At 32.8% G+C, this 17,232-nt stretch overlaps 1 protein-coding gene and 1 long non-coding RNA gene across 2 annotated transcripts; both read right to left on the bottom strand.

Moving 5' to 3' along the window:
- Nucleotides 1–7,709: 7,709 nt before the first annotated feature.
- LOC139484529 (proteoglycan 4-like) lies at nt 7,710–8,740 on the bottom strand. Its single transcript, XM_071268259.1, has one exon. It carries the CDS (start codon nt 8,738–8,740, stop codon nt 7,790–7,792), a length of 951 nt encoding a protein of 316 aa, XP_071124360.1. The 3' UTR covers nt 7,710–7,789.
- Nucleotides 8,741–12,365: 3,625 nt separating this feature from the next.
- Nucleotides 12,366–15,121, bottom strand: LOC139487181 (uncharacterized). Its single transcript, XR_011655787.1, has 3 exons — nt 14,941–15,121; nt 13,102–13,187; nt 12,366–12,452 (listed from the first exon to the last, which is right to left on the bottom strand). It is a non-coding gene; the product is annotated as an uncharacterized lncRNA (long non-coding RNA).
- Between the last annotated feature and the right edge of the window lie 2,111 nt (nt 15,122–17,232).

Raw genomic sequence — 17,232 nt, 5'->3', positions numbered from 1 at the left:
ATAAATGCACAATAGTAATAAACAAAGACATAGGTCTGTCCGTCAGACAATATTTTAATCTCCGTATCATCAGTCAGTTAATCAATGTTAGAATGTAGCCATCTACCGCAAATATGTAGTTATTTACCGCAAATATGTAGTCATGTACCGCTAGCTATTGTTTGCGACAAAAAAACGGTAAATGGCTACACATTTGCGGTACTTGACTACATTTTTGTGGTAATGGCTACATGTCGACACTACCGCAGAAATGTAGTCATTTTACCGCAAATATGTTGCCTTTTACCGCATTTCACGATTTGCGGTAAATCACTACATGTTTGCGGTAAATGACTACATTTCTGCGGTAGTGTGGGTACGTAGAAAATTACCGCAAACTTCTAGTCATTTACCGCAAAAATGTTGCCACCTTCCGCTTGCGGTAAACCACTACATGTTTGCGGTACATGACTACATTTCGGCGGTAGTGTGGGTACGTAAAAAATTACTGCAAACTTGTAGTCATTTACCGCAAATATGTAGTGATTTCCGTAAATCGTGAAAAGCGGTAAAATGCAACATATTTGCGGTACATGATTACATTTCGGCGGTATTGTGGGTACGTAGCCACTACCGCAACTTTGTAGTAATTTACCGTTGATAAGTAGCCAATTACCGTTGCGCTGCAAAAGGTATAAAACAGCCTTTCCTAAAGAGGGTTAGGAAAAATTTTTACGGTCGATAGGGGTTAGCTAAATTACCCGTCCCATGCCACCTAAACGCCCTCTAACCCTCCGCCAAAAATGGGGGCTCTAAGTACAAAACACGACTTTCCACATATTGGGGTCTACCTGGTATACCCAGGACAATATTCTCAAGCTAGAATCTTTATATGTTATAATATACCTGTAAAATTTGGCAGGAAGTTGGGCAGGGACCCAACAAAGCATCATGCAAAATTTGGTTCGATTCCTATCTACCAATTTGTTTTCTTGGATTTTTTCTGTGTTAAAAAGCTAAGCCTAACCTACATTTTCTCAAAAACGAGTTGAAACCCTATTGACTGAGATTTTTTTTGTATTTGTCCTACCCTTCGCATTTTTTGTATAAGTTGTGCCCATTAACGTACTTAAGGGTTAGGGTTAGTGTTTCATTAACCAAACTAGTTGGTTTTTTTAGTACTAGGGTCATTTTCTAGGTCTTAAATACCTTAAAAAGCGACAAAATGCAAGTTTTGGGCTTATAAGGGGTTGTGTGTACTCCTATAATTTTTTTATTATCTCCTGCACATATATATGGAGTTAAAGATCAACATCTTAGAATTCCAAAACAGGTCTTGGATTCTCAAAAGCACGACATATAGTGAAATAACGAGCGATTAGGCACATAACATTGACTGAGGTTAGGGGCGGGTTGGGATCCCGCTAACATGTTTAACCCCGCCACATTATTTACGTATGTGCCTGTCCCAAGTCAGGAGCCTGTATATTCAGTGGTTGTCGTTTGTTTATGTGTTACATACGTGTTTTTCGTTCATTTATTTACATAAAGAAGGCGGTTAGTTTTCTCGTTTTAATTGTTTTACATGGTCTTATCGGGGCCCTTTATAGCTGAATATGCGGTATGGCTTTGCTCATTGTTGAAGGCCGTACGGTGACCTATAGTTATTAATGTCTGTGTCATTTTGTTCTTTTGTGGATAGTTGTCTCATTTCCAATCATACCACATCTTCTTTTTTAAACTTGAAAAAAATCGTAGCTCTGGTATTGATGGTCGGATTTGTCGGATTTGTCGGAACAATTGAAGGTCTTTTCACAAAAACAAAACCCCAAGTATTTTGATATGAAAATAGTAAAAATTTGGTTTAAAATGTTATTAACAACTTATAATGATAGCTTAGAAAATGCCTGTACCAAGTCAGGAATATGACAGTTGTTATCCATTCTTTTGATGTGTTTGGACTTTTGATTTTGCCTTTTGATTTTTGATTTTCCTTTTTGAATTTTCCTCGGAGTTCAGTATTTTTGTGTTTTTACTCTTTTTTTTTTATAGAACGCTGATTCCAAAAATACATGATTTCTATGCAATCTTTTTTAATAAGGAAGCTAATATGTTACTTCTGGTTTGGAAAAAGTTACTTAAGTTATAACTTAAACGTTTGATTGGCACTAATACTATAAACTAACTTATTTTCATGCATACCTATCTTTAGCAGACTTGTTGCTGACATAGTTTCTGTATTGTTTTACGACCGCAAATTTTTTTTTCGGATTGTATAATCATGATAATGGTATGATGTCATCGTCTGCGTCTTTGTCTGCTGTTCGGAAAATAACTTTAGTTTGCGAGAATAGATCTCTTTGGAATTTAATAAGAATGTTCAATACCCCAAAAGGAAGGTTGGGATTGATTTTGCTGATGATGGTCCCAACCGTTAAGGAATTAGAGGCCCAAAAGGGGCCCAAAACAAGCATTTTTCTACTTCAAGGATAATAACTTGTGTATGAGTATTTAAATTACTCTGTTATTGTACCAGAATGTTTAATACCACAATAAGAAGGTTTGGATTAATATTTTAGGGGTTATGATGCAAAAAAAATTAAAATTAGGGGCCAAAAAGGGTCCAAAAACGAGGATATTTATAGTTCCGTACAATAACTTGTGTGTTAGTGTATGGATTTCTCTTACATTGACCCACAAAGTTCCAAATCACCAAAGGAAGGCTGGGACTACGTTTGGCTGTTATTGCCCCATTCATGCAGGAACTTCGGACCAACATGGGCTAAAACAAGTATTTTTCTAGCTTCCATACAATAACTTTTGTTGAAGTGTTTGGATCTCTCTGAAATTGTACAAGGTTCCATATACTACAATGGGAAGGCTGGGGTTGAGTTTTTGGGTAATTGCTTCAAGGGGGATTCAAATTTTTGTAAAGGGTTCAATTTTTTTCTCTCCAAAAAGTGTTTACAAGAAATCTTTAATTGCACAGTATCGCGTAATAGATTTGTAAGATCTTGACATTTGTTCTGTGTCAGAAACCTATATTCTATCAAAAATGTGATCACAATCTTATTTCAGAGCTGTATCAGGCTTGAATGTTGGGTACTTGCCCCAACTGTTCAGGGTTCGACCTCTGCGGTCGTGTAAAGCTGCGTCCTGCGGTGCATCTTGTTGTTCTTAAATTTGTTCTCCTGTTATAATACTACAGATGCTCCTAGCTTTACATTCTTGTATTTGCTTTATTATTGTGCTTGCCAAAGTCTCAAAATCATTCCCATTACAAGTTGATCAACCGTATACCACTGAATAGCTTGTGATTTTCCTGGTATTTGTCTTTCTATTAACTTTATTGGCATTTAGAATAAAAACAATAATACATTGTGTTATAATAATAATAATACTCCATTATAACTTCAGTTACAAATTTGGTTTTGCTTTTTTTTAATGCAACAATCAATGCATGTTTTTCTTTTTGTGATATTTGCCAACTCAAATAAAATATTATTTAGTGCTAACTATTTTTGTAATTTTATTATGTTAAGCCGTGAATTATCATGTCAAAGGAGTGGGAAACTTGTGTATATAAACTTCTGTGTCATTTAACCTCTTGTTGAGAATTGTCTTATTGGCAATTATTAAACCAAATCTTTATATGATTTCAATAGATGTCTGGTTTAAAAGTATGTGGACCAGACAATTTTGGTTTATATACAAAAGACTTGTCAGTGATGCTTGGATAAAAAAAAGTTCAATTAAGGTATAAAGTTCAAGAGGATTGACGAATGAGGACTTAAAAAATCTGAAAGGTTTTGAATCATACAGCCAGGCAATCTATTTCTGGGGTAGACCATCCTTAGTATTGTTTTGTATTTATGACCATTGATAATTGAATGATATTTCATGTAAACACTGATGATATGGAGTCAAATAAATGTATTTTTCTTTCAAATTCTCATTTTGGTGATGGAAAAAAAATCAGAACCCAGAAAAGTTTCAATCTCCTCCAACATTATTGATATTATTATATTTTACTACAGAAAAGGCATGCATTCATTTTCTATTTACATAATAATTTCAATAAGAGGTATTCTTTGTAACTTAAGGGAACTTCATTTATTTTTGTTGTCAAATCGTTCACTTTTGCCTAACCGGTTACTCGAATAATCGTTCTAACCGGCAATTTAAGTTGATGTTTGAAGCTTTATCTATAGAACCCTGCACATTGATATAAGAATTATTTCATTTGGGACTCTCACCTTAAAAAATACTCATGATTGATGATCTATATAAAGATGCAAGATCCAGTGTCAAATTAAACGGTGAAAAATCCAATGCATTCAATATTGGAAAAGGTGCCCGAAAAGGTGGCACACTTAGTGTCGACCTGAACAAAGTTTATGTAAACGATCTATTAAACGAAATATGTAACACCGGTTTTGGAGCACATATTGAAATGATTAACTGTAGTGCGCCTTCTTGTGCTGATGATCTTACCACAACAAGTAATTCTCAGTTTGAAGCTCAAATACTAGGCAACGTAGCTAACGATTACAGCAAAAAGTAAAAACAAAAAATACTGAACTCCGAGGAAAATACAAAAAGGAAAGTCCAAAATCAAAAGGCAAAATCAAAATGTCCAACCACATCAAACGAATGGATAACAACTGTCATATTCCTGACTTGGTACAGCAAAAGAGAGTCATATATAATACAACCTACTAAAAGCGTTGTACTACCTATATAAACTAACATCAATGCCCATAATGATACGACATTTCTTATGGATGATAGGGAAATGCCTATTGTTGATAAAACCACACATGTTGGGATACAAAGATTGAACTGTAACACACAACTAGTAACAGCGGAGGAAAACATCAAGAAGGCAAGAAGAGCTTTATACAGTTTAATGGCAAGTGGCTTGCATGGAGAAAATGGACTAGACCGATCTACATCTATATCCACCTTCAGAACCTATGTTATGCCCATCCTACTATATGGAGTGGATGTTGTAATGACCAACAGCAAATCTTTGAAAATACTACAATCTTTCTACAAGAAAACGATAAAACAAATATCATCTTTACCAATATCAACTGCAGACCGAGCTATATATTTATAATCTGGATTACTACCCGTAAATGCTGAAGTTGATATAAAAATTTAAACATTACTTGGGAATATTCTACGTTCTGACAAATCAACTGTTGAATGGGAAATAGCAAATTGTCAATTGAAAGTTAAATCGTGCAAAAGCAACAGTTGGTTCAAAGATGCAAAGAAAATTTGTTTTAAATATCAACTAACAGATTCAGTAGAATTTTTGGATACAATAACAACAAAATAAACATGGAAAAGAAGCATGGTAAATAAAATTAATAGTTATCAAAGGTACCAGGATTATAATTTAGTACGCCAGACGCGCGTTTCGTCTACATAAGACTCACCAGTGACGCTCATATCAACATATTTATAAAGCCAAACAAGTACAAAGTTGATTGCATTGAGGATCCAACATTCCAAAAAATTGTGCCAAATACGGCTAAGGTAATCTATGCCTAGGATAAGAAAATCCTTAATTTTTCGAAATATTAAAAATTTTGTAAACAGGAAATTTATAAAAATGACCACATTGTTGATATTCATGTCAACACCGAAGTGTTGACTACTGGGCTGGTGATACCCTCGGGGACGAAACGTCCACCAGCAGTGGCAACGACCCAGTGGTGTAAATAGTTATCAAAGGTACCAGGATTATAATTTAGTACGCCAGACACGCGTTTCGTATACATAAGACTCATCAGTGACGCCCATATCAAAATATTTATAAAGCCAAACAAGTACAAAGTTGAAGAGCATTGAGGATCCAAAATTCCAAAAAGTTGTGCTAAATACGGCTAAGGTAATCTATGCCTGGGATAAGAAAATCCTTAGTTTTTCGAAAAATTTAAAATTTTGTAATTAGGAAATTTATAAAAATGACCACATTATTAAAACATACTGGCATAGAAAGCTCTTAGATGAACATTTCAATAGCCTAAAGTACTTATCTCCAATATACAGCCTTGGTGATTGTCATCCGTTAGTCAGTATATCTACTTCTGACCCCAAAATAGTACAAAAATTACCACCGCGAGTGCAAATTGCAACAGGAGATACATCCTACTATCCCAAAGAGCAAAATATAATTCTAATGCAGTGGACCTAACATGTCAACTATGCAAAAATGGAGAAGAAACAATATCCCATTTCCTGCTAACATGTGTAACTCTGGATGCTGTAAGAACACCCATATTTTAAAGAATAGTGATAACAGCTAGTAAAATTTTCTCTGAAAGCAACAGAGTCAATAATATTGAACTACTCATGTTGATTTGTGATCTTTATAACTATTGCAAAAATAACAACGATCAAATGTTTCAAAATTCTTGAACCGCAATGTAGGAAAATTATCCACCTACTTCATATATATAAAGAAGGAAAGTTTAAGACTATTAGTTAATTAAAGTGTTGTGTAAGTGATTTTAAACTAGCCTATTGCGTATATTCTAAACTGACATTTTGTGTATATAATATTCTGGTGGATGGAACTATTATTTGTGTGATAATTATATATATTTTCGTGTTGGTGGTGGATATCACTCCAGCTATAATTGAAGGTGTGCCTTGACCGGTAGAATTTATTATATAGATTACAGAATAGCAATCAATATACTGGACAAATGATCTGTCAAATTAATTAACACGGCGACAATTTAAAAATTTAATGATTTCAATAAAAATTTATATCAAATCTATTAAAATTGAAAAGAAAGTCCGGTTAACCGGTTAGCGGTTTTGATAATCGGTTATCGTTCGTTCAAACCATTAACATGACGGGTGCAACATGTGGAGCGAATCAACTCATATTTCCAGAGCACCTGAGTTCCCCCTTGATTTTGTTGGGGTTCGTGTTGTTTAAACTAATGTTTTCTATGTTGTATGCAAAAGAAGATGTGGTATGATTGCCAATAAGACAACTCTCCACAAGAGACCAATTAACAACTATAAGTTATCATATGGCCTTCTCTATGTGCCTTTTTCTTTTTAGCCAGTTGTCAGTATATTTTCGGTTCATACTTTTGAATATCAATCTAGACTAAGTATTTTTCGCCCCTCCTTTATAGTGGGTTGGTGTTGTTTTTTTTTTTTTGTGTATAACTTTCTGTTGTGATCCCTGCCCAACAACACTGGTTGTATTAAGTTTGTTCTAAGAAGACATATCGTGTATATTAAAATGGTTCAAGTTAAAAATGGTTGTACCGTTTATGATATGAGAACTAACGAATAATGTAAAATTCAGGATATGTAGTGTGTTTGTCAATAAAACAGCAATCAACCTCAGTTCAAACGAAGAGAGTGCTTATAAGGTACAATACAAACATTGTTCATATAATTTACTTCACTTTTATTATCAATTGATATAGGCATGTTACTTTATTTGACTTTTCTGTTGGTCATCGTATTCCTAAATTGTTCGGGTGCTTTTTCGTCTCTTTACAGTGTATGGATTTTAGCGTTCCTGATAGACTACGCAAAAAAGCCGTTTGGACACACAAAATCAATGATGTGATATGTTCACTTACGAAATTATGTGTTGTTATGTACGTACTGTGAACACGATTAAAGACTATTTACTAAAAGAAAGAGAGGGTTCCAGACAGTAACTTGATTGAAAAGTGACAAAACTATGAAATCAAATAGTTTTTATTTGTCTTCTTTGTATCCACATATTTGGATTTGTTATGAACTATGTCACTATATGATGACACTAAGGACGTCGGTGATCTCTATTCCTGCAATGGCTGCGATAACCATGAATCGTTGTTTTTGGTTCAGGCGTAGTTGTAGGCACATGTGTAGTTGTTAGTTCAGGCGTGGTTGTTATTGGTTCTGACGTAGTTGTTGTTTCAGGAGTAGTTGTTGGTTCATGTGTGGTTGTTGTTGATTTGGGTGTGATTGTTGTTGGTTCTGGTGTGGTTGTTTTTAATTCAGGTGTAGTTGTTGTTGGTTCAGCAGTAGTGGTTGCTGTTGGTTCAGGAGTAGTTGTTGAAGGTTCTGGCGTGGTTGTTGGTTCTTGCGTGGTTGTTGGTTCTGGCGTGGTGGTTGTTGGTTCAGGGGTAGTTGTTGTTGGTTCAGGCGTAGTTGTAGGCACCTGTGTAGTTGTTAGTACAGGCGTGGTTGTTATTGGTTCTGACGTAGTTGTTGGTTCAGGAGTAGTTGTTGGTTCAGGTGTGGTTGTTGTTGATTTGGGTGTGATTGTTGTTGGTTCTGGTGTGGTTGTTTTTAATTCTGGTGCAGTTGTTGTTGGTTCAGCAGTAGTGGTTGTTGTTGGTTCAGGAGTAGTTGTTGAAGGTTCTGGCGTGGTGGTTGTTGGTTCAGGAGTAGTTGTTGTTGGTTCAACAGTAGTGGTTGTTGTTGGTTCAGGAGTAGGTGTTGAAGGTTCTGGCGTGGTTGTTGGTTCTGGCGTGGTGGTTGTTGGTTCAGGAGTAGTTGTTGAAGGTTCTGTCGTGGTTGTTGGTTCTGGCGTGGTGGTTGTTGGTTCAGGTGTAGTTGTTGTTGGTTCAGCAGTAGTTGATGTTAGTTCTGGCGTGATTAGTGTAGGATTTGGACATCCAGAACTATTTGGGATGACGTCATTCGCACTACATGCTTTACCAGGTGAGGGGCACAGTGAAGGTATATCACAGGAACGAGACAGTATGGATGAGACTGAAAACATATTAAAATTATTGATATTTCAGTAATGTTTTCATTTTCTTTTTGGCCACAAGTAATTATTTCAGCAATACATTTGAACAGTATGAAATACATAGACTATGTTTTTTTAATATTCAGACTTGGGGTAATTATTATTGTAATCGTTAATCAGCTGTAATTGATTACAATTTTTTCAAGTAATCAGTGTAATCATCAATCAGCCAAAAATCTGATTACATGTAATTTAATTTAATCAATTACTTTTCAAAATACCCTGTAATCAGGATTACTTTTTAATTACATTCTGATTACAATGAAAAAAATCTAAAATTGTGTTTTTTGTCATTAAATGAACCTCTCTGTTGTTCATTTTTGATAAATTTTTAAAATGCTAAAATGTTTTGGTTACTTTAATCATGCCTACTTCAGTAAAAAAACAACTGTTACAGTATTGAAAAGACTAAGCAGAGACATATAGTACAATTATATACCTTTTATCTATTCAAAGATACTGTACATACATGTATATTCATCGTTTTATATTGATCTTCATATTAATATATGATAGCTGTTATATATTCAAGTAATACTTTTTTTTTAACCCTGAATTATAATCTTTTGTTAATTTTTGTGATTTTTGTCAACTTTTAATTGACAGGTAGCAGACTAATTAAGGTTTGTATTTATTGCAATTACCAATTGAGTATAGCTGTAGGTAAATATTATGATAAAAGATAAATCAGACATGAAAATTTATCTAATTAGCACAAACTAAATTAAAAGTTGGACAAATATGTTGTTTAAAATTTTTAAAAATGTATTTGGACTGGACATGTAAAATGCAATGATTTTTAGTACTTACATGTTGTTTACAATTTGATTAAACATTTCTATTAAAATTTAACATAGTTTTAACTGGTAACTTTATTTCATCCATATTGTAACTTCCATAAACTGCACCTTGGAATACATATAAATTATGAAAGGGGTCAGAAGACAAAGAAAAAACTCTTGATTATGATGTATCTTTATTAAATTTAATTCAAAATAATGCAGAGATCATTGGTGATTAAGTGCAATATATATATATATGTAGTGAAATTTGGAAATTTTAAATAGATTAAATTTGAAGTACTAGTTTTCATTTTATAATTGAACCAAATAAAATACTTTCTCAAAAATTCTATAGTTATATTGAACGTTTATTCATTCACATCATTCAAAATGTTTTGTTTGTAAATTCATTGTAATCAGATGTAATCATGATTACTTTGCCATTGTAATCATTAATTTAATTAGATACTTTCAGAAATGATGTAATCATTAATTTAATTTAATCGTACAAATGACTAAGTAATTGTAATTTAATCAATTACATTGAAAGTAATCGGACCCTTGTCTGTTAATATGTGACAAGTTTTGATCGAACTGAATATTCAATTATATTTCGATGAAGTTAGCATGTATAATAAAAATTATTTTTCTGATTCTTTTGGGGATTATTCCCTTCACTTGCCACAGTTGCATTGGTAGACATTTACACGATAAACATTCCGATTGTTGTTAAAACAATAAAGCTTTCTTCAAAACTGTCAATGAAACTGGCGAATACAAAGGGAGGTGAGCTACTCTAGTTGGGTATTGTTTCGTCGTCTGAATTTATGAATTGAAACAGAAATGTCTTTACTTACCAGGTGATCCTAGAACTGCAAAGTAAAACAGTTATTATTTGGCAAACAATGATCATTATACAAAGATACAAAAGATAACAAGATACCAGAATAATCACTCAACCAAACAACTATCATTATACAAAGATATCACGATAACAGCATAACAAGATATCAGGAGTATCACTCAGCCAAACAATGATAATTATACAACGATACAAAGATAACAAGATACCAGGAGTATCACTCAGCCAAACACTGATCACTCTACAAAGATACAAAGATAACAAGACACTCGGATTATCACTCAGCCAAACAATCATGATTATACAAATAAACAAAGATAACAAGATACCAGGAGTATCACTCAGCCAAACAACGATCAATATACAAAGATAGAAAGATAACAAGTTACCATGCAGGCTTACTACTCAGCCAAATACGCATATGATAAGTCTGCGTTAGACTTTCAATAACAACATCAACGAAATTGCAACACACATACATTGCTTTTCAACACACACACATTGCTACACACATGCATCGCTACACACAAACATTGCTACACAAATACATAGCAACACACATACATTGCTCTATACATACATTGCTTTACATTTATAATCGAGGCCATTGTATTTGAATCCCCAAAACTTAATTCAAAATAACAAATTTTTTCTCGTTTGAATTGTTTTAAATTGTCTTATCAGTGCCTTTTATAGCTGACTATGCGGTATGAGTTTTGCTCATTTTTGAAGGCCGTACGGTGACCTTAGTTATTAATGTCTGTGTCATTTTGGTCTCTTGTGGACAGTTGTCTCATTGGCAATCATACCACATCTTCTTCTTTATATAAGAAGCGAATCAAAACAATAAATACAGAGGTGTTAATACAGCACAAAAAGATTTTCCATTAGACCAAAAAAGTGAGAGAAAAAAAGTATATATGTTAAAGTATATAGCTGAAATTAGGAATAACATGGAGTTCCTAATGCACTAAGTTAATCAAGGTAATTCCTGAAACTGCCTAGTTATAACCAGTAATGACTTATTTTTAAATGAAATTTTACACCTATTTACTAACTGTAAAAACAATTTTCTAATACGATCAGATGATAAATAAAAAGGAGATCAGTGCGTATTTTTAAAAAGTGATCATCCTTAAATGTATTTTTTGGTTCCTGTGGCACTAGCTACGAGATAAACAAAAGAATTAAATATTATATTTCATTGTTGGATCCTAAGTAAAAGTGATATAGTCAAATAACAGCCAATTTGGTTCAATTTTGTCATAATAAAACTAAGAAAATTGGCTGATGGCTATTTACTTGCAAGTGAATTAAATGCTCATTAAATCCGTATGTATTTGACCCCTAAACTGGAGATGGGTTCCGCATATATTCAGCTATTTAAAGGAAAGGAATGTCAACATTTTAGTAAAACAAAAGGGATGAATCGTTTGGTTGACTCTTTCGATCGACAAAAATATATCATTCTTATACAGGTAAAAGAGACAATGCACATACTTTTAAACGTACAATTTGAAATCAAAGAGACCTACAAAAATTCAATTGCGTGTGAACACTATCTGTTTATATTCATATGTGTGTTTATATCTGGTTTAGTCTTTGGAAGTCATGTTGATTATGAAATATTAAAACATATCATTTATTGTTTATTTAAGAGTTATTGTAAGTTGGCTATAAGTTTAAGTATATTATAACATGTATAAATTAAGTATGTGAATTTAAGTCGAATCGGGGAACATGAATTTGACAGCTACACATGTAATACCCCTTTAAACTGTCTCAAACAAGTTTGTTTGAAACGGGCGACGAAAAAGAAACAAATATTTACAGAGGAGTTGTTTAAATTGTACACTGAAAAATGTGATAGTAACTCAGTTTTATTGCCAAGTGAGAAGCTAAAAACTATCATCAGCAGATTACAAATATAATCCGTAAAAACTGTCCTTACCTTTAGCTACAGCAGTGGCAACTGGCATTTTACAAACTTCACATATATCTGTAAATTCTCCCCTTTTGTTGACAAACGTTTTGGTTTCTAAACGATAAAGAACGTTTAGTTATGGAGTGCTTAATGCATTTATATCATAGTTGTTATCTTAATTGCTGTCCAAACGAATAGCATAGCCAGTTCGGGATTGATTTAAAGTAAAAGACCCCTGTCGGTTGTTGACGAGTATACGTTAATTTCAGTTAGTTTTTAATTATCGGGCTTGCGTCTTATTGACGTGGCCTCAGCAATTATTATCCAAGTGGCGCAATGAAAAAACTGGAACAATGTATTTAAAAATGTACATAACGTCATAACTGCTGATACTTGGTGGATCGAATCACAAAAATAGATATTTTACCGTTATTGACAAACATATGTATGTAAACTCCTTATAGATACCAGGACTAAATTTAGTATATACGCCAGATGCGCGTTTCGACTACAAAAGACTCATCAGTGACGCTCGAGTCCAAAAAAAAATTAAAAAGGACAAATAAAGTTCGAAGTTGAAGAGCATTGAGGACCAAAATTCCTAAAAGTTTTGCCAAAAAAACAGCTAAGGTATTCTATGCCTGAATGTATCGAACTGTATTTCAATATTTGTATTGATATCATAAACAAATAAGACAAGGTATAGAAATGCCAGAAACATTCTTACAATGTGTACTGAGTTCATTAGAAAGTTAGAACTTACCACTTGTTCCAAATGTAAACATTAAAGGAGCACTTTGAAGATTGTAAAAGATCGGGAAACATGCGAAGTCTTCAGAACCCTGTATTCTGAAAAAATATAAATATCAGTTTGATCGTTGCTAAAGATCAATATAAATTCATTACTCTTCCAAAAGATCACTTTGCATACACAGCTACTTTTGCATAGGTACTACGTCTGTAACAAAAATCTGTAGTACTGGAAATCTACTTTTAATACCTGTATTTTACAGTACTTGATTTGTACTTGAAAATTTAAGTACTACATATTTTTGGTTACAACGTTACATTTTCAGCATTTTCATAGTATGTCTTTATCAAATCTCTTAAAATTATGATTTTCAAACATGGAATATTGTGATCGCTGTTCGTATTATTTCTGTACCAACATTTTAAGTTCAAATCAAGTACTGTAAAATACAGGTACGTTAATAGTACAATAATTTTAAAGTAAAGAAATAGTACTTAATATCAACAGTAAATTTTCAGTACTACAGATTTAAAGTACAAAAATAGTACCTATGCAAAATTGGCTGTGTATCATTTCAATTGATATCAATATTGTTTAAAGGGGTACATAACAATTTGACTTGAATAGATATAACTCATATAAATATTTGTTTTCTTTTCACCATTTGGCTGAAATATTTACGTTTAAGTAACTCGCTTCCCTAAGGGTGTTTTGTACTCCCTTTAATTATGATTCTGTCGGCCGATCATGTAATTTAAAATACGCAAACACATATTTTCCTATTCAGTTTCTTCTAACATATCTATCTAAGTTTAAAAGCGTTGATGATTTAAATCGCACATAAGGAAATCTTCGATAAAAAACATTATTCTCTCAAACAATACAGAGTGATATCATCTTGGGAATATACTACTTAAGTAATGAGCATTAAGAAAAACTATTATATTTGAGGTTCCAATGATGATACACTTGATTCTAAATTCGACAAGTATTCTTTGTTCGACAATTATTCCTAATTTGACAATTATTCTTTGTTCGATATTGATATTTCGATAGTGATGCTACATTTCAAATTCTCAAACAACTACAGTTATCAATGAAAAAGAGAGAAAAAACAGCCAAGATGAGAAAGCCAGTACTTTGCATCAGGGAGAGACGTTCTATGATTCCAAAACGATTACCTAGATTTAAAACAACACATTTCAATGCAACGTTTCCATAGTTGCATGCCAACACAAAAAAACTGGCTGAATAAATGGTGTTATCCTCGGAAACTAACAGACAACTGGCCCAAGTAATGAAACATTTGAGGATTTATTTTTTTCCTGTTTTCAGTGTTTTAGGGATTCAGTGAGTATTGAAATTCATGTTAAAGAACTGTAATTAATAACATACCGGACAACAAGGAAGCGTTATGTTATTTATGTTAAAGAACTGTAATTAATAACATACCGGACAACAAGGAAGCGTTCTGTTATTTATGTTAAAGAACTGTAATTAATAACATACCGGACATCAAGGAAGCGTTCTGTTATTCATGTTAAAGAACTTTAATTAATACCATACCGGACAACAAGGAAGCGTCATGTTATTTATATTAAAGAACTGTAATTAATACCATACCGGACAACAAGGAAGCGTTCTGTTATTTATGTTAAAGAACTGTAATTAATATCATACCGGACAACAAGGAAGCGTTCTGTTATTTATGTTAAAGAACTGTAATCAATAACATTCCGGACAACAAGGAAGCGTTCTGTTATTTATGTTAAAGAACTGTAATTAATAACATACCGGACAACAAGGAAGCGTTCTGTTATTTCTGTTAAAGAACTGTAATTAATAACATACCGGACAACAAGGAAGCGTTCTGTTATTTGATGACACAGCCATGTTTGAGATAATCCACTGCTCGTTGTAAAAATACTTGTTTGGCAATCAGTGTTAAACTGCCAATTACCAGTATTAAAACCCAAAATAGAAATTGAAAATGTTTGGTTCGTCCATGGACTTGGAAAGTTACACGGAAATTCCGTCACAGCTGAAATAGAGGAAGGATAATCAAACGCAATGTGACTGTGAATATAAAAAAGAAGATGTGGCATGATTGCCAATGAGACAACTGTCAACAAAAAACCAAAATGACACAAAAATTAACAACTTTATGTTACCGTATGGCCTTCAACAATGAGCAAAGTCCATACTGCATATTCAGCTATAAAAGGCCCCGAAATGACAATGTAAAACAATTCAAACGAGAAAACTAGGGGCGTTATTTATATATAAAAAAATAAACGAAAACAAATATGTTGTTTGCTCTATGGTCGGGTGGTTGTCGCTTTGACATATTCACCATTTCCTTTCTCAATTTTATATAAAACATAAACAAACGACAACCACTGAATTACAGGCTGCTGACTTGGGACAGGCACATACATATATGTTAGCGCGATCCCAACATATCTGAATACAAAATATTTGGTGTGTTATCTATCTTCACTAGGAACATAATCATGCTAATAATAAGAATATGAACATCATAATATTGTATTCTGCAATAGACATTATCGAGACAACTCCAACATACAGTAGCTGTATCCAAAAGGAGTTTATCAGAGAAATAAACAAAATAGGTAAAAAAAATATACATAGAAAGTGATCAGATCAGAATTCTTCTCTTAATTGTACAGAATATTTTCGATCTAGTATATATGTATTAGATAAAAGTGTGTATCTAACAACTCTAGATCAAAGTATAATAATGTCTAAACTGTCCAATTTCGATTTCAGTATGTACAGCTATCACGAAAACCTCTAGAACACTGTAGAGGGAAAACTGATCAATGATATTTATCTAAGCTTTCTATGAAATACAATTCTACGGAGAAGTTGTTTACTGTTACACCATGAAAACACCGCTTTTACAATTTAAGGTATATAACTGGTTTTGGCACCCTTGACTGATTGTAAAGGTTCAAGGCACAGTTCTGGGGGTTAAATCCGTTTCTTCGAATCGAAGGTTTTGCATTTTATTAACATTTGAACAGCCCCTCTATATTTTCTCCTGGACCTATATTTTTTTCCCGCAATGGCGAAAAACCTTCCTCATTCTCAATTCTGAAAAAAAATCCATTTTGTTTTGCAATTTACTTCATTATAAACGTGATATAAAATTCTGTCACATCCCTTACACGTTCTGATGTAAAAACAAATCACAACATTCAAACTTTTCTTGTCTTTCTGATAGCTTTATTCAAAACAATCAACACAATTTTAATAAACAAACATTTTACCTCGGGATTTTCAGTAACGTTTGACTTACACTGACAGCTTAGTATTGTCTATTTATATAATTTTATAGAAAAATAAATTCAAAACCTTCAGCATTTGTTTTTAGTAAAACATATTGTATTTTAATTGAAATCAAGGGCACACATGCTTTCAGTATCAACATTCTAATAAATACTTATATTACCATTCCTTGTTTAACATACACGTCTAAAAATAAACTTCAAAAAAGGGAAAACGAATATCAAAGAAGTAATATGTAACACGTTGTAACTAATGAGAAATACACCCAACTGTCAAAAAAGCCAAACATAAGAAATATTCACGAAAAGCGCAAGGTTTATGAAATTCTGTAATGTAATCAATCGCAGGACGAACGCCTACATACTGATTGAAATTCTTTATAATATCTTTTTCATTTGATCTTTCATCAATGAAATATGATTTTAAATAAAACAAATTAAGATATGTTATTAAAACACAATGTTGAATGCAATGCTTATTAATCAATAAATCGCTATGACTTAGACTCTATATACACTAAATAGCGTTCTCGTTGGAACTTAAAAAGCATATGTTTTAAAAAGATATATTAAATCTTAATTTCTTGTTTTCCCTGCTTAATAAAAAAAAAGAAAGCTGTAAAAACAGCTGTAAATGACTGAATGTATCTACGAACAAAAAGTTGTTATCTATGTCTAATACTATGTTGGAATTGAAAACCTAAAGTTCAACAAGAAACTAGTGCTAAGATACTTTTTGATGTATCTATCATCACTTCTGTCTAATATGTATTGTGTAATGGATGTCAATCACTCCAGATATATATGATTATAACTGTATTTTTCTGAATAT

Source organism: Mytilus edulis, chromosome 8 (assembly GCF_963676685.1).
Source record: "Mytilus edulis chromosome 8, xbMytEdul2.2, whole genome shotgun sequence".
In the NCBI taxonomy this organism is placed as follows: Eukaryota; Metazoa; Mollusca; class Bivalvia; order Mytilida; family Mytilidae; genus Mytilus; species Mytilus edulis.
The sequence above is the reverse complement of the archived record's forward strand: the minus strand, read 5'-3'. Positions and strand labels throughout refer to the sequence as shown.

Excerpts from the sequence above, each read along its gene's own strand:
- LOC139484529 (XM_071268259.1), bottom strand. The coding sequence starts at position 8,740 with ATGTTTTCAGTCTCATCCATACTGTCTCGTTCCTGTGATATACCTTCA.